General features: G+C 43.5%; 1 protein-coding gene across 3 annotated transcripts; it reads right to left on the bottom strand.

Moving 5' to 3' along the window:
• Positions 1 to 1,543: 1,543 nt before the first annotated feature.
• Actr5 (actin related protein 5) lies at positions 1,544 to 23,469 on the bottom strand. Of its 3 annotated transcripts, XR_011706766.1 has the most exons (11): positions 23,082 to 23,469; positions 21,569 to 21,798; positions 19,308 to 19,477; positions 15,316 to 15,533; positions 13,990 to 14,172; positions 7,832 to 7,948; positions 7,222 to 7,288; positions 7,010 to 7,130; positions 5,582 to 5,714; positions 2,455 to 2,739; positions 2,142 to 2,228 (listed from the first exon to the last, which is right to left on the bottom strand). XR_011706766.1 is itself a non-coding variant. In XM_071608920.1 (10 exons), exons 1-10 carry the CDS (start codon positions 23,454 to 23,456, stop codon positions 1,986 to 1,988), a joined length of 1,857 nt encoding a protein of 618 aa, XP_071465021.1. In that variant the 5' UTR covers positions 23,457 to 23,469; the 3' UTR covers positions 1,544 to 1,985. The 3 variants fall into 3 exon arrangements, 2 of the variants coding, with proteins under 2 accessions (XP_071465021.1, XP_027801117.2); XM_071608920.1 differs by lacking the exon at positions 2,455 to 2,739 and having other exon boundaries at positions 1,544 to 2,228; XM_027945316.3 differs by lacking the exons at positions 2,455 to 2,739; positions 7,222 to 7,288 and having other exon boundaries at positions 1,544 to 2,228; positions 7,010 to 7,149.
• Positions 23,470 to 24,258: the final 789 nt, after the last annotated feature.

The following is a 24,258-nucleotide window of genomic DNA, read 5'->3' as shown; positions in this document are numbered from 1 at the left end:
TGAACCTGGCCACCTGTACTTGTTTCCAAGGACTGCTGTTCTAGCTACCACAGACTTGGGGCTCAAAACAACAGATATTTATTTATACTTGCACAGTTTTGGAGGCCAAGGCCCCAAATCAAGGCGTCACCATGGCCAGATTCCCAGCAGTCCCCAGTACCCTTCAGATGCAACTCTGGGCTCTGGACACTTCAAGCTTAATCAAACACAACCCCTTCTCTTGAGGAACACATAACAGTGTAAAAAAACCCACCTGGGCCTAAAGCACAGCTAGGTGGTGAACGTCTGGCTGGTGGCTTGTGCAAGGGGCTGAGGAAACCCCTGGGGTACCAAAACCTAGTGTGCTGGGAAAGAATGAGGAAGGCTGCATGTGCAAAGCTGGTCACAGAAAGCCCGGCATGCTCAAAGAAAGAAGAAACCGGACAGCTCAAGGCTCAGCCCCTTGGCCTGACCCTCACCACGGCCCCCGACTTTCCTGTGTATATCAGTGTATCACCTGCGAGAATGAGCACATCCAGCTTGCTAGCTTGTTTGGTCACAAAGTGCCTAATTGAGAAAGACCTGCCCAGGGTCTTTCTCCATGAGGACATGACCTCCAAGGCAGTCCTTTGACCCCACCACTGCCTTTCAGACTGGGGTTTTGTTACTGTTGCATTGTGCCTGTGGTGCGGGGATCCAACCAGGCCTTAAACATTCTAGGCAAGAGCTCTTCTACTGAACCCCAGCCCCAGCCCCTCTTGCCCAGCTAAGATCAGTCCTGCTTTCTTCACATCTATCCCAAGCCCACTCAAAATTCATGTTTCCTGCCATCTCATCAGTCCTTGGGCCCAGCCACAATGGCCAGTGGCTCACTGGACCATGCCTTGGAAGTTATTGGGTCCGCTTGAGTCTCCTACCTCCTCCTCCACCACCACAGCTCCCTCCTGGTCTGAGTTTCTAAACCCTCGAGAGCTGGATCCAGGTTCTAAAGCAGCCTCATCAGCAGGCAGGCTGAGGCACCATGGGATCCAAATGCACAGGTTCTGTGACAACGATATTAGCAGCTCAGGAGCTTTTCTGGGCTTAATTCTTGATGAGTTAGAACTCCCAACAAGCAATCTCCATAAAAGAGGGGTTATTTGTCCATTCACTATGTAACAAATGAGATGTCTCAGATTCTCCTACTACAAGACTCACCAAAGCTCAGGGAAAGTGAGATTGTGGCAGGATAAAGGCTACAGGATCTACCTTTTTCAGTCGATTTCTTTCAGAGAGACTTAAAAACATTAAGGAGCCAACAAACTCACAGGGATAGAAATAAAATTTTTGTAGAAAGGTCTCATGTAGTAGAAAAGTCTCCAACAAACAAAGTATGAATAAAAGTTGAGCCACTAGCTCTATTTCCGTTCACTCACAAGAGGGCACCAAGCAGGTCCTTAGCTAGCAGAGTGACTTTGCACAAGGCGGTGGTGACCCTCTCCTTTCCTCTGTTTCTTATTTAAAGGGGAAATAATAGGAGGCGGCAAATATTTCCAGCTCCTGAGATTTCAAAGTGACCACTTGCTTCTTTAATATAAATATCAGCTTTTAATATATGAAGGACCTTCCCCTCTGGGCAATCACACAATTTCTGAATAAATACGGTAGGAAAAAATACACTGATAAAACTTCATAACTTTTTTTTAAAACAAAAAAGGCTTGAAAATGCAGTAAGAAATAAGTCTAGTGCTCTTTGTACACCCTGGCCTCCATGTCTTCATTCATTGCTCGCTGGAAGCTGCCGACAAAACTTGGTACCAGCTTCCAGATGCCACATGGCCACTCAGACTTTTCACGCTGCAGCAGCCCCCAGTAAACGAAACTCTGTACAAGATGATCCTGCTGCTCTTATGTCTGTTCTCCCCGGGAGAAATTCAGTTTGCAGCCAAATACATCTAGCACAGTCCTTGTCCCATCACACTGCCAAAGGCCATGTGTGCGGAGCTCTCTCTCTGGAGGGCCCTCTGCTAGGCCTGCTCGTTGGCTCCTGAGCCTTTGCCTGCTGCCTGGGATTCTGAGGTACGTGAGGCCTGCTTGGGCAGGCGAATGGGGACATAGATGTTGGAGGCACAGTGCTCCTTGAAGTACTCTCCTCCCTTTTCTTCATAGTCCTTCCTGGTGATCCAGGCTTCATCGTCGTCCATGTGGTCCAAAGCCCAGTCACGAGCACCATACCAGGCATCCAGCACGGGGTTCGAGGCAAGCTGAACCTGAAATGAGACATAATGCTCACTAGAAAGATGCCTCCAGCAGGCTCAGGCTCCCAGTGTGACTGCAGTAGGCTCAGCTACAGTCCCACAGTCCTGTGTGTCCTCAGAAACATGTACAGGAGGCCCCAACTCCCCCTACCTCTGCACCTTCCAAGCAAAGCTGAACTGAAGCACCCAGATTCTCCAAGAGTGCACAAGATGACACAGGGCATGGGGCCCAACTCACAGAACAGGCAGTCCTTTACCAAGGCAAAGCCTGACACTCTGGGTCAGAGGGATCAGCTGGCCAGCCTCCTGCTTCACACTGTTGTCAATCACAAGCTGCCAGGACAGAGGTGAGGTGGAGGCTGGTACAAGGCTGGCCACAGCAGTGAGAGAGTCGTGGGAAAAATGACTGCTGAGCAGGTAACCAGGGTGTTCTTTGTGATGCTGCCAATGCTCAGTTCCGATTGTTCGTGTCAGAGTGCGGCTGGGGGTCGGCAGCTCTGTGAGGGTCCTCAGCTAGCCTGACCTGACCATTTAGGGAAATAAATTGGGAAGTAAATTTCTGGAACTGTCTGCCTCCTTTCCCACCATCCTCTCTCCTCCTCTCTCCCCAACCCCAGGAGTTCCATGATGTGGCAGTGTTTTAGAACTTCTGGAGGGCCAGGCCAGGCCACATGAAGCAGGATCAGCATGCACAGAGACAGAAGGATGGGACAAGAGACGTTTGGGCTCAGAGTCTGACTGCCCAGGCTGCCACAGAGGCAAGGGACTTGTGAAAAGTAACATTTTTGTAAGATTGGACAAGAGCCTCTGCTGCTCTGGCTTAGGAAAAGCTGGTGAGAATGAGTACAGGGTGCTTGGTATTCTGTCTTGTAGAATACTGAATTAAGGGTAGCTATCATTATCACTAGTAAGAAATGTAGCAAGATCTACCGTTAATAGAATATTACAGCCATAAAAGGGATACTTTGATAAAGGAAAAACTATCATAATAGTTTGAAAGTGAAAAACACTATATGAGTTACAAAACAAGCTATTAGTGGTGTTTTTTTTAAATAAAATAATACAAATGATCTGAAAATATACATATAAGTAATTTTGTTCAGAGAAACTGTATCTAAAAAAACCTTTTTCTCTGCTTTTATTTTGTCTTATGAAAAAGTCTGATATCTCAGTAATGTTTTAAAATATTTTGCTATGTAAGAATCCTTTCTCTTTCTCTCTTTTTTTATAGTGCTGGGGATGGAACCCCAGGGCCTTACAGGCAAGTGCCCTAATACTGAGCTACACCCCCCAGATCCAGAAATTATTTTTTTAAGGAAATAAGTAAATACACATTTTGAAGTCCTCCATCTTCTAAAAATCACGCAGGGTCTAACAGTACTTATATTCGGGGCACTGCTGTACACATCATCTGCACTTAGAATTGATGGGCTAGTGACAGCATGACACACACTGGCTACATTAGCAATGCAAAAGGGAGTGGCGGAGGTGGGCAGAGGAGAGGGGGTGGACCATGACACCAGAACAGCTCTATATAAGGCTGGGGGAGAGCTGGCAGCCACATTCCTACAACCAGTGCTTACAAAGTAACCATAGGAAAGGCTCTGGGCTTGCCAAGCAAGAGATCTTTAAAATCCCATGAGGTTTTTCTCAATCACTTTACCACAGATGGGAAGCCAGCACTGAGTCAAGCCCCTGATCACATTTCAGAATGCTGCCCTTATCTTCAGTGATGTTGCCCCTTCTGTCCTCCTGCCTCTTGGGATGTCTTTCCTAAGTGTCTGTTGTGTTCTACTGCCCTCAAAGGCTGCTGTGATTTAACACTTGATCCTTGACTTCACCTCCTCTCCCCAACAGTGCCCTGGGCTCCCTGAGTGTACCCTGCTATCTTTCTCCTGAGCACTCACGCACTAGCTATGGCCAGCTCTTTCTGTGTGTCCCACTGGAAGCTTGACCCACCCTGGAAACAGAATGCAGTTTCCTCCCTTTCAAGCCTCTTCTTCCTCCCATAGTTCCTAGTCCAATGAACGTCCTATTTATCAAACTAGTGGCTCCATATAAAACTTGGGGAGTTGTCTTAAATCCCACTTCTCCCCCAAATCCACAATCAGTTCTGATCACTTCATCCCCTTATCTCTCTCAAGTCAATCCCCTTTCCTCTCCCTCTGGCAATGCCTTCTTATTTTCTGTGAAGCTACCAAGCAACAGTCTGTCAAGGGCTGGAAACACCTATCAAAAGGCAGACACTGTCCCTTCCCTGTTGGAGGTGAGTTTGGCAAGGGCTATTGACAGGGAAGGCTCCCTGGAGGAAATGACATATAAACCAGCAACCAAGAGAGAATAGCAATGAGCTGGAGAGTGTTGAATGTAAAGGGAACCATTAGATGCAAAGGGTCCAAGGCAGGAAAACAAGGCTTATCTGAAGAACAAACTACCTGCATCACAGATGAAGGCCGACCTTCTTAGTAGGATGCACAGGTCCTGCATCCTGTGGGCCTGCTGACTTCTCTTCCTCTCTGCCTGCATTCCTTTTTAGCAGCCATATGCTCCAGCCACACTGTTACTTCTCCTTCCCTCAATAAACTTTTGCCCCTGCACCTTTGGGCATGCTAGTCCTTCTCTTGGGAATGATCTTACCAAGCTACCCCACACCACGTTACATAGACAGCAAACACATTTACATCCTTAAAAGATTCAGTTCCATGGAGCCTTCCCTGAACACCAATGGAAACTTCTAGGTGCCCATACTTGTCTGTCCATTCCACTCCAGGTTATTATGGCTCATTTACTTGACTGCCACCCTCAGATAGTGAATTCCTTGCAACTGCAGGCTGTGTCCAGGATATCTCAGCATCCCTACAGTGCCTGGTCCAGGATGGGGGCTCAGACTATGTTACTTGATGATCAAGGATTTGGTAGGACAATTGTGGGGCACTCATTTATATGACAGCCATAAAATATAGTACTTTAGAAGAATAATGACATGGGAAAATGTTTATGATAGGTTAGGGAAATTCAAGTAACAAAGCAATACACATAAGTGCAGGAAATTTATGAAAGGCAATCTCCTTCAGGCAGGGAGAATGACTTATTCTCACCTGTGTTCTGACATCTTTGAATTTAATTATGTGCATGTCTTCCTTTTTCAATTTAAAAAAAAAAAACAAAACAGTATACAGAGAATTGTTTCTCATTCTGCTTTAAAAATTAAACATAGATTAAAGACCAGAATAAAAGTCACAAAAATGTCAATAGTGGATACTGCTGATGACAGAATTATACAGCCATTTTTCTCCCTTAACTTTTACTTTTGCAATCAGAAAATAATTAATGCTATTTTTCCAAACAGCTTAAACAAATAGTACCTGGAAAGAAGACTGAAAGGGTCTCATCTCCAGCAGTTCCTTCTCCATTCTGGCTTTCATCCCAGGATACATCACATTCCCACCAGTGAGAAAAATGTTCTGGACCAGTCTCTCCTGAACTTCCTTTGGGTACCTAGGAGAGAAACGACCCTCCAATTTAAATGTTCCAAGAGACTAGAAATGTGGAAATGCAAGCTCTTGGTGAGAAACAGAAAACAGCTGCTTGAAAAGTTAAGATATATAAAACCAAAACTGTTATTTTTCATTCATGTCACTCTATAATGTCAGCCCAATGTTTCCAAAACCTTACTTTGAATGTTCCACTCATATCTTTAACATGATTAAATCTTTTGTGCTTTTGTAATACGTTTTTCTAAAAATCAACTTTACTGAAGATTAATTTACATATTCTTTTATAAAGGCTAACAAATTTATGTACTCCCGTAGCCATCACTCCAATTAAGACATGGAACATTTTGTCATCCCCAAAGCTCCTCTCCCTGGGGTTGAGGACTCATCTCTCCATCGGTCCCTTTTTTCGTTGGTTCATTTTGTTTTCTTTTTGAGGCACGGTCTTGCTATGCAGCCCAGGCCTCAGCCAAATGAGCAGCCGGGACTACAGGCAAGCACCCCGACACCTGTTTTTTTGGGAGGTGTGGGGTGTTTTTGTTTTTTAATAACCTCTTTTTGTTATTCACTTTTGATTACTTTCCCACCCATCATTAAGACATATAGCTCAAAGCCACTAAGAGTAACGGCAGAAGTGCTTTTCCATTTTTTCATTGCGGGTGCACTTTTCCATCCTGTTATACCAAAAACAGCCCGCAAACTACAAATTACATTCCCTACTTGTGCAACTTGAGTCATGGAAACTCATACTGCAGGAAAACGCCTTTGGAAGTGGGTGGAGGGAGGCCCACTTTGGAAATGTAAACTCTGGTATAAATGCAATGTCCACAGGGAGGAAAAAAAATCCTTCATAGGCACTGCAATATTTTTGGGGTGATTTAAAATCTCCAGTCTTCAGGATTGTGAAGTTTCATATGAAAGCCAGTGCATGTTACCACACTGTGCTGATCTAAAGGAGTTCTTCTCGCTCCTCACATGAGCTGAGCATTTACATGTTCAGAACACAATCATAGAGCCCACGCAGGCACAGGCATGTGACAGGCCAGTCACAGGCCTAGTGACAGCACAGCAAGTGAACAACACCAAGAACAAGCGCATTTCCCAGGGCTCAACCACCATCTCTCCAACTCAAAACCCAAGGAGGGCTACGGCTGTAGCTCAGTGGCAGAGTGCTTGCCTAGCACGTGTGAGGCACTGGGTTCGGTCTTTAACACCACATAAAAATAAATAAATGATAATTGAAAAAAAAAAAAAGAAAAGAAAGAAAATGGCTCAAGAAAACAAGTGTCACCATCTTACCTGTCCAGAATGTACTGAAGCGTCTCCGCTATTCCCGCCTGCTCTTCTCCTATGAGCGAGGGCTGGAAAATAATTTCTGGAGCCCGGATTCTTTCTGTCCCAACAAACAGCTGATGATATGCTGCCAAGTTAAACACGGGCTTTAAAAACCCAAGGTTTAAGAAAGATTTTTAGGCCATGATGACAACCGTCCCAGTTGCCAGTTTCCTCACCTGTACCTCTTATTCCAGTGTAGTTTCTGTCCTCTGTGCATGGCACAGCAGCGGCTCTCCAACTCTCCTGACATGAAGGTCCAGTTTTCTACTTTCTTTCAACCTCTGAACTACAATTCCTACACACTGCACTGTGCCATGGTCCCTGAGTTGCAGGGAGCATGGCAGTGAAGGGAGGGTGGCATGAAAGGCCTAGCAGAGAAAACCACAGCTCCACCCAGGGCCTGCTTATGTGTTTCAGTCCCTGCACAAAAAGAACACTCCCTCCCGGGGGGCCTCAGATGAGCCAGTTTATCCAGGTGTCACTGTAATGACAGAAATGTACACCCTAAAGAGGATCCACTATTCCAACACTGGCTTAAATGTAGATGAAACCATCAAAAGCCAGTTTCCAGACCTCCAGTTACTGGCCTATCCTTTCTCACAGACTGGTGCTGGAACCTCAGTCAGTGCTGGGGGGAAAAAAACCCTGACTGATGTGGTAAGCACCGATGTCCCCTTCTCTAAAAAGAAAAATTGGGACTTCAAAATACATGTATCACTAAGAAGCAAACTGGCCTTTGTGTCAACAGTTTCAGTGTACACAAGGACATGGAGGCAGGTGTCAAACCTGGACAGTGGTGACAGGTTTCTCCACTTCTGGTGCTTCCTCTGAAAACAAGGGCTCAAAATCATTCATGCTTTCCACATCTTCTAGAGATGGCTCCAGTGGCTCCAGGTCAGGGGTCTGAGGATGAAACAGAACAGCACAAACAAAACAAATCAGAACCAATATCTCCAGCAAGCCCATTCTATGAGTTCACTGTCACAAAAAAGAACTAGAATCTTGCCCAATGTTCCAAAAGCCTATGTCAAAACTATGAACATTTTTCTACGCTATTTGAACAAAAGAATACACATGAACAAATTGCAAAGCCAACAATGGGCTTTGCTTTCATTGTCTGCCTCTCCTACTTATACAAGCCTTGTCTCCTGCCTTCTCTGAAGCTTTCTAATAGCACCAGCTTCAGGCTGACGCCCCTGAAGATATGCTGCTTGCATCAGTCACACCATCATACACACAGCTATGGGGCAGCACAGTGTGATAAGGGGTGCCCTCCAAAGCAGCTAGGCTACCAACAAAAGGTAATCAATCTATCTATCTATCTATCTATGGTACTATGGAGCTGTGCACAAGCTAGGCAAGTGCTCTACCACTGAGTTACATCCCCAGCCCTTTTTCTCAATTTTTAAATTCTGAGACAGAGTATCAGTAAGTTGCTTGAGGTTGGCCTTAAAACTTGTGAACCTCCTGCCTCAACCTCCTAAGTCACTAGGATCACCAGCATGCACAAGGTCTGGCTCAAATTAATAAATACATGTGCTGACATTAATGGGCTTAACAATTAGTCCCTTAACGGCAGGTCCCTCTGGACTGGAGATGTGAGCAAAGGCTTCCTTCCTATTTGTGAAGTCCTGCAGCACAAGCTTTTCTCTTCAATGACAATGACTTGAGTGGGGCCTGGGTGTGCTGACACCATTCCCAAAGGAGGGGTCACGGAACTTTTGTTTTCATTTTAACCTGGAGAAAAGGTGGAGGTAGTGGTCCCACAAGATGTCTTCAGTCATCTGTCATTCTGCCATGTGAAAGGCAGGTAAGTCTTCCTCCTCTAACCTCAAAGGATAGAAATTAGAGGAAGAAATATCTTGTTGCATCCCAGAGAAAAATGCTCTATCGATGTTGGTGGGTGCAGAGCAGGCTGACTTACAAGGTGGTGTCTGGGGAGGGCTCTAGCAAACCCAGTAACCAACAGCCACAAGAGCCTGAAAGAAGATTCCACACTTAATTTGTGTTCCAAGTCCCTCCTTTTTCTCAGAATCTATGGAATATGTGAATTACCAACACAATTCAGAGAACTTAAACATAATCCTCTACGTCCTGTGCACATATATTGCAAATGTAGACTAGCAAATTGGCAATGTCCCTCAATACTCGCCCCCCACACTCACACGCCCAAAATCACACGGCATATGTGGCAAACAAAATGCACAACAATGTGTTCCTGATTCTGTTCAATTTAAATGATTTGACCATGTATAAGGGGCATTTCCCAGGCTTGAGTGTAAATCCTACAAAGGAAAAATAGTACTTCATTGGAGACCAAAGGACCAGATGAGAAACCTAGTTTACAAAGAGGTAATTCAGGGAGGACAGGAGGTAGGTTATGGACAAAGCCTCTGGGGTCTCAGTGAAGGAGGTCATGGGTCAGCTCATGGGTCAGGAAGCTGTGGCTCAGGCAGAATTAACTCACATAAGTGGTGGAAACATGGTAGGGGAGAGAACGGCTCAGCTCCAAAGCTTTGTTCTGCCTTCAGCTGAAATTCTATAAATCAGGAGTCTTGAGTGTAAGGAAATCAACTAAGGCTTTAGGAATAGGAAAAGACCTAGCTTGAGGCCAGAGTGGATAATAAAAAAAGAGATGAGCAAGAAGTCTCACCTGCCCAGCAAGTCTAGCTGACCTAAATGACATGCTCCTTTGCCCAAGCAAGAGGAACATTCCATTTGACTACATAGTTTGTAATCTGTAAGATGCTGAGCAAGCCCTGGGAGTGCCTATGCCTACTCTGGAGCATTAACCCAGCTCTGAGAAAAGACACAGGGGATCCCACAAAGATCAAAAGTGGATCACCCAAGTTCTCTTCCATTTGAGGCACCCAGGAACCAGGAAGCAGTACGATATAAAGAACAAGCTCCTGTTCAGAAAAATCCTTCTTTCCTTTCTTTTAAGCACTCATCTGGCCCCTTCAACAATTCAGTTGCATTAGTAGAATGGAGATACACAAATGCTGTGTATCTAAAATAATGACAGACAAAACTTGAGACCTCCCCCACAATAGTAGCAAGTACTGGGGGGTTCCACTCTACTCCCCATGCCCCATAAAGGGGACCCTCCCCGACAAAAAAGAGGTAGTCTCAGCAGGAGTTCAGGAGGACTCCAACAGAAACTGATGCAAATAATGTCAAGTGACTTCTCCAGCACAGTCATGACAGGAAGTGATGAATGCATGCAGCTTCCTTCCACCTTCACTCCCTGAAGTGTGTGCACCATGAACACATCTCATGGAAGCTTCTTCTTGGAAGCCAGTCACCCCTCGCTGCAAGAGGCCCTGTCTGGAGTTGGGGTCAACAGTCTTTTCTGAACCCTGTCTTGGGAGTTGCCCCAGGCCAGATGCTAGACAGTTAAGTGAAAAACCCTCCAGGTGACTCTATCCCCAATTTTTCATGTCTTCCCAGCCCAGGCATCACAGAGCAGATCTGATCTACTCTTCCAGAATCCCTGACCCATTAAACCCGCGAGGACAAATGAATGGTAGTTGTATTACACTATTAAGTTTAAAGCAACAGATAAGTGAGCCATGCTTCAGTGGTGCAGGAATACAGAAAGCCCTAGACAGCCACTAGGAACCCTCCTTTACCTCCCAGCTTCCTGGTGCAGTGCTCACAGCCATTGTCCCAGACCCTTCCAACACTCTCCTCTTCAGTCCCCTTCCTAGTATCAGTCCTGAGATTATTAGCAGATCCTTTTTGTTGCTTTAAAAACTGAACTTCCTACTTATTCTCCATTTGACCTCCTTTTCTTTTTTCTTGTCCTTTCATCCTTCCACCAAAGGATAAAGGTACCATCTTCCATCTGAGGTCAGGCTGACCATCTGTGATCTTAAAACTCTACGAACCTCTCTGATTTCCCTATTCTCTGCAGGTTTTGTCTCAAACAGAGAGCTGGCATTCCCAGCACTCTTCTCTCCCTCCCAGCAGAGTATTCTCCTCAGCTGAGTCCTGGAAAGCTCTCTGTTCTGGGCTCTCTGCCCTTCCTTTGAGGCACTCAGAAGGGCAGAAACCTTATATTTTTTGTCTTTTTAGGAACCTTATCTTAATCACCTCTGCATTCCTGATGCCTGGCATACACTAGGTGGTAGCGCCCACCTTCAAATTCCCCCAGAACAAAGACTATAAAATTTTGGGTTTCAAAAGACTTCTTCAGTTACAAGAAAAACAGCATCATTTACCTTTTTCCAGCTACATTCAAAGCACGTCACCTTACAAATAAAACTTATTAGCTTCACTAAAAGTGGTTTAAAAAATTTCTTTATGCTAATTCATACAATTCAGAGAGGAACCAAGCTAGTAATTTCAATGCAAACATGCACCCCACAGAGGAGAGTCCTGTTGGCTGACTACACCCCCCGCTCAGATTCTCCAGGGTCTCAACATGTACTATGTATTTCAGGAGGGCTAACACAACTGTTCCTTTGGAACCAGATAGATTAATAGTCTGCCAGGGATTTCAGAAGCAGCAGCAGGGTTTCCTGGAATTTTCTTGAGCAGCGGAACAACAGGGACCAACTCTGATCCTGCTAGTAAAGCCAGAGAACTTTCTGTATTGGCCCCACTGTGTTTTCCAACAAATGATGACATTCTAAATCTGCACACACACACCCCCCCCAATGCTGTGCCTGTGGCTGAGAAAAGTAAGCATCTTTTACTTTAACTACTGCGTTAAGAATGCTAACAAAGCCTGCTCCTTACAACATTCTCACAGGAATAGTTTCAGAATACAAACAACTAGAACATATTGGTCTGTAGGAAAAATGGATGTTGGGAAACAGTGTAAGTTTTAAATTCCCAGTTATATAAAGCCATTACTGCATAAGTGGAGTTTCACAGGAACTTCAATCCACCACCTATTCACTTCATTCAAAGTGAATTATATTGTCGGAAAATACTTTCTTGAAGGTAGAACTTGTTAACCAATCATAGCTAAATTTATCCCATGAATTTGACTGTAATTGACTCTAGTCACTAACAATCACCCTCAATAAATGCTGACTGACCATTAAAGCTTCAGTGTCAGCAATTCAGTAAATCTGTTATATAGAGAAGGCTCTTTCGAAATACAACATTTCAAAATCTCCCCAAGTCCAAAGCATTCTGATGTGTGTCCCCAGAGCACAGAACAAAGGTATATAGGGCACATAGGAAGAACCTGTGAATGAACAGAGGAGCACCTGAATCACAGCGTGTAACAAATGCAGAAAAAGGAATAAAGAAAAGGAAAACCCAGTTCCCCCAACTGCTCAGGAATCACATTTTCACAGCTGTTCGTTTTTAACTTTTTAAATCTGAAACTCCTCACCTGCATGTGGCTTTGTGGCACCTCTCTAATAAAAAGACACTTATGTCCCACTGATATGCTGAGCATGAGGAAGACTAAATATGGATGAACACTTAACAGAGACAACATGGATCTGGGTTGCATTAAACCACAGGTCAAATCTGGGGGAAGCCACAAAAAGGCACAGTGATTCAAGAGAAGCTGATCCGGGTGGAGGAATGAGGCCAAAGCCCTTCCTTCCCTAGATCGTAGTGACCAGAGAGGGGGATCCAGGAAGCCTAGCTCAGGATGTGCTCTATAAAGCAAGCATGCTCACGGCTGGCTCAGTCCTCAGTTGCAGCCTATCAACAGAGGGAGAATGCAAGTCCAAGAGCAGAAACTATAGTAAAGTAAGCTTCCTGCTGAGCCAAAGTTGGCTGTGACCTCACTGATGAGCACCACACCACACAGGGCATCAAATGGCATTGACTCAGATCTTTCTTCAGTACTGTTTCTAAAAACACAAGTAATCAAGAGTTTTTAAAAAGCTGATTGATTTAAAAACAAAAAAACAACAGCTACTCTCGTTAATCCTGCTCAAACATGTCATAAGACAATAAGTAAGTTCCTTTGTTTTGGAATTCTAGGGATGACAAATTCAGTTATATTGTATATACTTAATAGTACTCTGTTCCAGTTCTACAGACAGGAGACCCGGCCAGTGACTGCTGGGCTGAACTGATATAGGCTATCTGTTCCTTCACTATGTAGGCCCCAAGGTATCAGGTCTGGGCTACCCAGGTCCTCAGCTCAGTTCTTCTACCTGCCCTTGTGGTCACACTAACACCTACTATTAACAGTCCACTGGCAGAGAACAGAAAGGAGCAAAAGGAAATTAAAGAGCTTATTCAGAGGAGTTAGTCTTTAGTATCTAATTAAAAAATGATCTTGGCTGGGGTTATAGCTTAGCACATGCGAGACACTGAGTTTGATCCTCAGCACCACATAAAAATAAATGAATAAAATAAAGGCATTGTGTCCATCTACAACTAAAAATATATTTAAATCAACCTGTAAATGTTTTATCCAGCACATCTGCCAGTTATTGTAAAAAAAAAATCCATAAACTTGGGCTGGGGTTGAGGTAAAGCACTCGCCTAGCATGCGTGAGGTGCTGGGTTCGATCCTTAGCACCACATTAAATAAATAAATAAATAAATAAAAGATGTGTCAGCCTATAACCTTTTTAAAAACAATCCATAAACTGTGTATAAAGCATGAGCCCTATTCTCAGTTGACATCAAGATGGAAAGAGGTAAATGAATAATCAACCATGATGTACTGTTAAATGACAAAGAAATAGGTTCAGGCTCAAGGAGCAACACAGAACTGGTGTGAATGTTCTTCGTAGTTCACATTCTGTTGCCCGTCGTGGGGTGAGATCCCTCTGGTCAGAACTTCACTGGTACAAATCTGCCATGGTTACCTCCATCCATGCACCTCATCCAGCTGCTCTCTCCCCCCCAACACCTAGTCACAACGCCTTTGATACCAGCCTTAAGGCATTCCTCCCTCTCAGGAGGGCTGCTCTCTCTAAATGACCCCACTGGGTCTCCCTCTCAAGACCTTCAGTCACCTCTGGCTTGCTGTCCACCACATCCACCTCGAGGTTGACTTCTGCTTGAAGGATTTTCTGTTTCGCTTGCTCCACTGCTGCACTGAGCTTCTGTATGTAGGACTGCAGCTCTTCTGGGGAGTCCATGTTCAGCTCTATCAGAGCTTTGTGAAACTGATCCATCTGTCCATCCTCTAGAAGTTCCTGAAACCAGAACAGTCATATACACATAGTGCAATCACAAAAAGGAAGGAAAGAGAAGTAGCTTAAAAGCCAAAGAAAGTAGAAAGTAGAAAGAACTGCAGCAGGAGGAGGTTCCCAAGGTCCCCCTAGCCTGCCTTCCACAGACTTACACTTCCAGCTCCCCCAAAAAAGGTTCAGATGGCTGCCCTCCTCCCCTGCTGTTCTGGACTAGGATCAAAGCCTGGCTAGACTAAACTAATCTATAGTGACAGACGTCAGAAATGTTGTCATCTTTACGGGGTAGTTATTGGTGAAGAGGAGATATGAGGGAGGATGGTGATGCTATTTCTTGACTTGAGGGCAAATACATGGCACATATCACTTCAAGAAAATTCAACAAGATGCATACTTAGGATCTGAGCACATTGCATCATACATACTACACTTAAAAAGTTAAAAAACAAATTATCTGGGCACAGTGGCACATGCCTGTAATCCCAGTGACTTGGGAGTCTGAGGTAGGAGGATTACAAGTTTAAGGCCAACCTGGGCAAATCAGCAAGACCCTGTCTCAAAATAAAAAATACAAAAAAGAGCTGATGATGTAGCTCAGTGATAGAACATCCTTGGGTTTAATCTCCGGTACCAAAATAAACAAACTAACTAACTAACTAAAGGAGATTATAAGGCCAAAAAAAAAAAAAAATCAATGAAGCTGGTGTCAACAACTCTTTCAGAAACACCTATTGCCATACTAGACTCTGTATTAATGATCTCAGTTCTAATGATCCCCTTGGGCTCCTCCTTAACCCCAAGAGTGACTTACAATAATCAATTTCTTTTATTTTAAATACTGGTGATTGTACCCCTGAGGTACTTAGCCACTGAGCCACATCTCCAGCCCTTTTTACTTATTTTTTAAATTTTATTTTTTAAATTCTGAGGGTCTCACTAAGTCGCTTGGGGCCTCATTAAATTGCTGAGGTTGACCTCAAACTTGTAATCCTCCTACCTCAGCCTTCCAAGTCACTGAAATTACAGGCGTGTATCATCATGTCAAGCTTAATCAACATACTTATGGCTAAGGAAAAATTCAGAGGAGAAAATTCCTTGGGACCACCTTCTTAAGTGAGGCCAGAGACCCATCCCAGCATCTGCTGTCACCTGAACATAGAGTAGTCGGTCCAGTCGCTCCTGATCCAGCTGCAGCTTCTCCTCTCGCCGTCGGGCATTGAGCTCCTGCAGCCGCCGTAGCTGCTGCTGCCGCCTCTCCTGCTTCTCCTCAGCGGTCAGAGTGCTGCCCAGGAGCTTGCTGGAAAATGGAAGCTGCATCTTGTGGACATTGTTCTCATAATAATCAGGGCACTGCCACTTTTGCAATTCTTTAAAAAAAGAATTTTAGAAGTCATGAAATGGAAACACTAACAACACAAAAATCAAAACACAAGGATTTCGGATGCAGGTTAAGACGGAGAAAACACCATCCAGCCAATCTCTGAATCCACTCAATCAATTACATGCTGCAATAAAATGTGGACATATTGCCAGCAGACCTGTTCTAAAAAAACTGCTAAGTGATGTTGTTCAAATAGAAATCGTACCAGAAGGAAGCCTAGAACATCAGGAATGAAAGAACAGCGATGGAAATTATGAAAATCTGGTTAAACCCAACACACTAATCTCCTCCTGAGTTCTTTAAATTAGGTTTGATAATTGAAAGTAAAAAAATCACATCACTGTCTGATGGGCTTCCAGCATATACAGATGGACACGTGTAAGACAGCACCAATGATCTAGTGTTAACATTTCTACATTCCATTTCAAATATCAATTCTAAATAGGCCATGAAAAGTTAAATTTACAATAATCTCAAAAAACTGCTTAAAAAAAAAAACACAGATACAGTAAAAAAGGAAAAAAAAACAGAAAAGTTAAAATGGAATTTAAAAATGTTCAAATAACCTAAAAGGCAAGAGAGAGAAACAAATAATAAATTGAGGGAAGAACAATATTAAAAATATAAAATGGTGAACCTAAATCCAAATATGAATAATAAATTGTAAAAAAATTGTAAAAAATCTGACACAAAGATTTTTTTCTTTTTGGTACTGGGATTGAACCCAGGGTGCTATACCACTAAGCTACATCCGAACCCTTCTTATTTTGAGATAGGGACTGGCTAACTTGCAGTTGGCCATGAACTCAAAATCCTTCTGTCTCAGCCTCCCTAACTGCTGGGATTACAGGCAAGCACCACTGTGCTTGGCTATAATGGACTTTTAAAAAATGACCTAACTACTAAAAACTTTATTTTGAATACAGCAATATTGATAGGTTAAAAGTTAAAGGACAAAAAGACGTGCCATGCAAGCCCTAATCAAAAGAAAGCTGGCGTGGCTTTATTAATGCTCAAGCAGACTTCAAACACAATTGCCAAGGATAAAGAAGGACAATACATAATGATAAAAGGTCAATTTGGCAAGAAGTTTGTTAAATATGCACCTACCAAAAAAGAGTAAAATACCTGAAAACAAAACTTGACAGAACTGAAGGGAGAAAAAGGAATACCCACAAGTACACCCAGAGATTTCAATTCATTTTTCTCTATTATCTGTAGAGTTAATAAATGGGAAGTAAACAGAGATACAGAAAAACAGAGCAACACCTCAACCAACGGAAGCTAAGTGACAGCACAGGACACTCTCCAGAATGCATATCCTTTTCAGGAACTTATGCCAGCTGGGCTTTGTGGCACTCGTCTATGATCCCAGCAGCTCAGAAGGCTGAGGCAGGAGGATCCCAAATGCAAAGCCAGCCTCAGCAACTTAACAAGACCCTGTCTCAAAATAAAAAATTATAAAGAAGGGCTGGGGTTGTAGCTCAGTGGTAGAGTGCTCACCTAGCACATGTGAGGCACTGGGTTCAATCCTCAGCACTACATAAAAATACACATAATAAAGGTATTGCGTCCATCTACAACTAAAAAAAAAAAAAAAAATTGGGTTGGGGATATGGTGATTAATGCCCCTGGGTTCAATTTCCAGTACCACCCCCGCCCCCAAAAAAGTAACTTCTGCCAAAGTTGACCAGACCCTGGGTTATCAAACAAGCAAATTTAACCTATATTAGACAAAGAACTTTGATCATAACAGAATTAAGCTAGAAATAAATCATAGAAAAATAATAGGAAAATCTCCAAATGCTGTATATAAAGCAATCAATTGCTTAAAGAAATTTAATCAATTGCTTAAAGAAGTAGTCTTGAAGAAAACTGGAAAACATTATAATTCAATAAAAATGAAAATATATCAAAATTTCTGGGAAACAGGTAAAAAGCAGTGCTGTGAGGGAAAACTGCAGAATTAAATGCTAGGCTTTTTTGTTTTGGTGGTGGTTGTTTTCAAAAGAACATTCTCATAACAATCTTAAGTTTCAAGAAGAAGAGGAAAATGAATCAAGCAGAAAAAAAAAAAATAGAAGAAACCAATGAGGTTACCTAAATAGTCCTGTGTCTATTAAAGAAATTGAATTCATAGTTAAATGCCTTTGTAAAACGAAATCCTTAGACTCAATGGTTCTCCTAGAGAAGTCTACCAAACATTTAAAGAAAAAAACATAACATCAATTATTTACACCATCTTTCCAGAGAGTAGTAAGAGGCAGAGCACTTTTCAACTCACTGAACAAGGCCAGTCATCACCTTAACACCAAAATAGCACAAGAAACCATATACCAATGTCCCCCATGAAACAGACACCAAAAAATCCCTCACAAAATAGTAGCAAATCAAGTTCAACTATACATACACAAAAAGAGTAATACACACGAACAAGAAGGTTTGTCCAAAAAAACAAGAATGTTCCATATTCAAACACAATCATTATAATCCCCCACATCAACAGTCTAAAGCAGAAACAATTCAACAGCTTTGAATCTTCTAAAGTTAAACATACATTTACCATGTACCCGTACATTAGTATGTACAGTAGCTCCAGCCACAACCACCAAAAACTGGAAACAACCCAAATGACTATTCATGATGAATGGATAAACAAACTGTAGTGCCTCCATATAATACACTACAGTTCCACAATACAAAGGAAAGAACCACTGAGATCCTCAACAATTTGGATGAATCTCAATGGCATAACACTGAATGAAAGTTTCAAAAAGTTACATATCCTATTTATATAACATTTTGGAACAGATGAAAATTACATTAACAAAGAACAGATGAGCAACTGCTTGGGATGGGGACAGAATATGACTTATAAAGAGAAAGCCCGAGCGAGTTTCTTGGGATAAAAGTATACACAATTGTGATAGTGGATCTATAGATGTGTTAAATGCACAGAACACACCCCCCCAAAAAAGTCAATTACAAAACAAGCTGATACCAGAACACCTTGAGAACAAAGAAGGAAAAGCAGAGAGAGCTGTGTCATCTGACAAGCACCTCTCTGGCCTGAGGGTGCTCCCAAATTCTTTGTCAGACTGCGTTTATGCTGCTTGGGACTGAACCCAGGGCCTCACATGATAAACAGACACTCTACCATTGAGCTACAGCCCTAGCCCCACAGATTCTTTCTTTTTATATGTATTTCTCTAATTTCTTTTATCCCAGGAATAACAGGTACTTGAAGACACAGCCCTTAGCCACTACTGTACTCTACACTTAAAAATGATTAAGATAGTAAATTTTACGTTATGTGGTTTTCACCAAAATTAGTTTTCTTTTAAAGACAGTGTTTGCCCTTCTGGAGCTTAGTAGTAGTAGTCAACTGAAGAAAAGATCTTTAATGTCAAAGAGAAAACCCATCCACACACTAGGTGTGGTGGTACATGCCTGTAATCCCACTGAATTGGAAGGCTGAGGTGGGAGGTTCACAAACTAGGGCCAGCCCCAGCAACTTAGCAAGACCTTGTCTCAAAAAATAAAAAGGGCTGTGGATGTAGTTCAGTGGTAAAGAGCCCCTGTGTTTAATACCCAGTGCCAAAAAAAAAAAAAAAAATTAGAAAGTGAATACCAAAAGAAAAAGGGGGTGCTAAAAGAAATAAAGAGTAAAAACATAAGAAAGCAAGAATCTTAATAGCTTAGAACACTCCAAAGGTCACCAACATCCAAAAGCTGCAGCGGGCAAAGTCCTCTCCTTTACCTTCCCCGTAGTCCTCAGCAATGTAGCTGTGCTCATGCAGGATCTCCTCCATGCGGCTGAGAGTGATGGCCGCCAGGTGCCCCGGATACTTCAGTTGGAGGAGTCGCTGGAGGTAACCTGCTGCCTGGCTTCCTCCAAGATTGATGCGTTTGCAGTTTTTGGCATCTAGCCTACAATCAAGAAAATATATATTTTTTGGCAACACAGAGAAGAGACTATGAACTATCTTGGAAATAGAATAATTTAATGAAGACAAAGAAACGGACGAAAAGTGGGGGTGGCATAAAACTTTACAGCTGCTGGGCACGGTGGCACACACCTGTAATCCCAGTGGCTCAGGAGGGTGAGACAAGAGGAGAGAAAGTTCAAAGCCAGCTGCAGCAACTTACCAAGATCCTAAGCAACTCAGCAAAACCCTGTTTCTACATAAGATAAAAAAGGCTGGGGATATGGCTCAGTGGTTTAGTGCCCATGGGTTTAATCCTTGATACCAAAAAAACAAAACCCCTACAACTGCAAGAGACTCAAGTCCTCTTAGTCCAACCTCTTAACCAACACAGAAATTTCCACATCCAGACACCTGGCCATCTAATTTCTGGCCAGTCTCACAAGGAAACAGGTTTAAGAGAAAAAACACACTCTCCAAAATCAGACCTTTATGTGACTCATCATGTATTTCCCAAACTATGGTCCTAGAACCATATCCTAGAATTAGCTAGGAAAATGTTAAACATGCTGATTCCCAGGCCCATTCGTTCTTGGGTGGGCCTGGGAATCTATATTTTAACAAGCCCTTCCAGAACTCCTCCCCTACAAAATCCACTTCTACTAATGCAATTAGAGTAAATAACAAATCACCTATACGCTTACTGGCACTGGCATCTTCTAAGGGCCAGATCTCTTTTACATGAACCAAAGGTTCATGCAGTACTGGGGATTGAACACCAGGGGCACTCTATCACTGAGCAACATCCCCAACCCTTTTTGGGGGGAGACAGGGTTGCTAAGCTGGCCTGAAACCCGGGATCCTCCTGCCTCAGCCTCCCAAGTTGGGATGTTACAGGTGTGTACCACCTCACACAACAACTTTAGGCTCCTAATGTAAGGAGAGTAGCAGAGCATTGGGAATTTGCTGCATATCCAAACACTGCTGTTCAATCATACTTCACCAGGAGATGGCAGCACAAAACAGGCCATGCACCAATCTGAAAATTCCTTAGTTCTCAGATAAAATAATTTTCTCTCAATAGAATATACATGGTTTCTTTAATTTTTGCATATTCTGCTTATATAAACTATAGAATTCCATACTTTGGAGAAGTTTGATAATGCCTAACTTCTGGTTTTACAGATTTTCATGGAAACTTTGAGAGTCTCACTATAGGTCTCAATAAACTCAATGGCATTTGTTTGCCTTAAATATTCAGACTGCTTTACAATTTATAAAGTACCACCACCCATATCACTCATTTCATCAAGCCTAGAAAGTTATTTTTTTTCCAATTTCACATGTGAGGAAACAAAGATGTTAAGTACCTTATCTTAGCAGGGTTGCAAACCCGGGCATTCAACTCCAAGGCCAAGGCTCTTTCCCTATAGTGTCAACTCCTTACGCAATGTGAGAAGCATAAAGCTGGCCTAATCTCTTATAGGACAGTGAAAGAAAGCCAAACTATCAAGTGGGAATAGACAAACTATCTTTGTCTTTTATTCAACTCAGAAATTTTTAATAAATGCCTCTATCAGGTACTATAACCGAACAGAAAGGTATGAGTAGTGATCAAAGAGTTTAAAATTTTTAAGTCTAAATTAAAAAGTATCTACATAACACAAAGTTAGTCTAATTAAAATTTTTTCAAATAATTTATTCAAAACATTTTTATTGAGTGCCTATTATCTACAGATACTATGTTAACTATCTTCCCATTAGAATTATAAAATTCTAGAACTATGTTTAGACCTAAGAGACCATCTCCTCCAACTCCTTCCAGGAGGTCACAAAGGTCAGGCAAAGTGACGTGGTCATACAATGATGTAGGTCAGAGCTAAGCCCAGCTCAGTTTATAGACTAGAGTCTAGTACATGCTCTTTCCACTCCAACTTTACAGTAAACACTAAATGTTTACTGAAAGCTGCTTTGGGCAGGGGAAAGCTGAGGATCAAACCCAGGGCCTCATACATGCTAGGCATAGCTCCCTACCATTGAGTCATCCTTGGTCCCTGAATGCTTCTTAAAATACCACTCAAAAGTCACAACCCACCTTCCTTCTAAGATGGGTAAAATATGTGTACACTGGTATCCAGATGAAATGATGAGCCCACAGGAAACTGAGTTCTTTGGCTTATTGTGGTAGAAGCTGAAGAGGCTGTCTATTCCATAGGCAACCTTGGGGATCCTGTAGCACTCAAAAAGGAGTTCAGACATCATTTGGCGTGAATATAGAGGATTGCACACAGCTTCTGTCAAAACTATGGGATGATCCACACAACCCTAGTTTGAAAGAAAAGGGGAAAAAAATGAGTGATAACATAATACTCTTTAAAACATTAAAAAAAAAAAAAATCTTAGTGCAGGGCAGAATTCACTTTTGATCCCTAATCAAAAACCTGACCAGAAACAAATATTAAAAAAAAAAAATCTTGGGCTGGGGTTGTGGCTCAGTAGTAAAATGTCTGGCATGTGCAAGGTTCTGGGTTCGCTCCTCAGCACCACATAAAAGTAAATAAATAAAGGTATTGTGTCCAACTTAAATATATGTGTGTGTGTGTGTGTGTGTATCTCTTGCCTCTACTGGAAGTAGTTTTGGAAAATATGAAACTTAAGGTTATTAAGTGAAAACTCATCCAAACTGTCAGTAAATAATGTTGACTAAATGATTATATCCAAAATACCTCTATCCAACTGGTTCTTTTCACATCCCCTGCTACTTATCTAAGTTGTCACCATCCCTCATCTGCTTTATTCCAAGTCTCCTAAGGGGTCTCCCCGTTTCCATGACAGTCCATTCTGCGTCAGCTATAGTGATCCTTTTTAGATAAAAATTGTGTCCCTCCTCTGCTTAATGCCTTGCAACTGCTCCCCAATTCACTGAGAGGAAAAACCTATAAGGTGTGCAATTTGTCCCCACACTACTTCTCTGACATCCTCTTCCTGGTTGTACCTATTCCAGGTACTTGCCCCCTCACTCCGGCCGTCCTGCGATTAGGATTATACCATACTCCGACTCAGTGCCTTTTCACTGTCTATTCTCTCTAACTGGGATACTTTTCCTTCATATATTCACAGGGCATGCTCCCTCAATTATCTCCTTCAAGTCCTTGCTCAGACATACTTTCCCCAAGAGTCCCTACTCCAACCACACATTGAAAAAAATGTAACCTCCTCATCTTCTTCTATCACAGCACTGACGTCTGTCTTTTCATACTAGTATTTTTCCACACTAGCTCCATTGGCACTAAAAGTTTTGTGCGATGTTCACAGTTGAATTCCAAACGCCTAAAATAAAATGCCTGACACAGGGCTGGTGCACAGTACGTATTCATAAATAAATCAGACACGAGCATATATGCCCTAACGTATATTCTATGGGAAAAGAAAAGAAAAGGCATTGTTCGATCACTACCCTAAAGCAGGGCACACACATTTTAAGTACTTAGCATGATCGACTAAGCAGAAGATAATCAGAGCCACTGGAAGCCCGACTCCCTCCTGAAAAGCTGCGTGAGCCCACAAGACCTCATCCCTCCCTCACGCCCAGCCCACCCCGCTTGCACCTGTGAGGAGACGCCCAGGTGCTGGAAGCTGTAGTCCAGCAGCAGCTCCTGCAGCTCCAGGTTGACGGGCACGTTGCGGTCGAAGGGCGAGCGCAGCATCCAGCGGAGCGGCTCCAGGCTGCCCAGCGCGTTGCCCACCTGCGGGCCCGCTCCGCCTCGCGCCCCGCCGCGCCCGCGGGCGCACACCGCGCGGAACTGTAGGCGCGGCTCGGGGCCCGGATCCGGCCCGGGGCACGCCCAGCCGGCACGGGCCTGGAACGACCCATTGTCCAGCACCAGCGGTAGGGGCAGCGGCCCGTGTGCCACGGGTCCGACCTCCAGCACCGGATCCGGCGCGGCTCGGGCGTCGCGGAACGGGAACACGTTGGCCGCCATCTTAGAGCGCGCCGTCCCCGCCCCTCGACGCAGCGTTCGCCCTGCCGCCGCCGCGAAGCCCCGCCCCCTACGTAAGGCCGTACGGCTTGCGCCCGAGAGGGCTTCAGAACAACCACCTCTCTCGAAGCCAGGCCAGTCTCTCTCCCTAACTCGCCCTTGGTGATCAAGGTTATAAGCTTTCGGGGCCGCTAGGCCAAGCCCATTCTGGCCACGAATCCTGACGTTGGTTAACCTTGTCCCCAGCCCATAAGAGACCACGCCCCTTCGTTCTAAGCGGGGCTGCAGGCCAGGAAGCCCCGCCTCCAGCGCGTAGTGCCGCCAGGCTCCGCCCTTTCCGGCCTCTAGACTGCCTTTTTTTTTTTGGCTTTTGACTAGTCACGCCCCCTTGGCCAGGAGAAGCTCCTTATCATCTTGGGGTCCGCCTTCGAGTGCTTACCTTTCCCTAGCCCTGCAACTTGCTTAAAGGAGACCCTTTCCCTGTGACTATTCCCTCAAGCTGTCTAGGAAGCTCAAACTCTGGAGTATTGACAATGTTTATGGGACAAGAGCTCGCAATGCAGATGAGCTCACTTCGTGAAAAATTTTCAAGCGGTTCACTTATGATTGCTGCATTTCTCAGCATGTGTATGTTGCAATACAATACAAAAACAAAAAAACTTTATAATGTCACCAGGTTCTAGCCAATAGGGGTGTGAGTGGAGTTGATGTGGTCCACTCCCACTTTTAGCCCTAAAAGCGTTGGGCACACTCTCCTTTCATTTTCTTCTTCACTAGCTAAGGAGATAATAAGAATCAGAGCAGC

This window comes from Marmota flaviventris, chromosome 2, assembly GCF_047511675.1.
Source record: "Marmota flaviventris isolate mMarFla1 chromosome 2, mMarFla1.hap1, whole genome shotgun sequence".
In the NCBI taxonomy this organism is placed as follows: domain Eukaryota; kingdom Metazoa; phylum Chordata; class Mammalia; order Rodentia; family Sciuridae; genus Marmota; species Marmota flaviventris.
The sequence above is the reverse complement of the archived record's forward strand: the minus strand, read 5'-3'. Positions and strand labels throughout refer to the sequence as shown.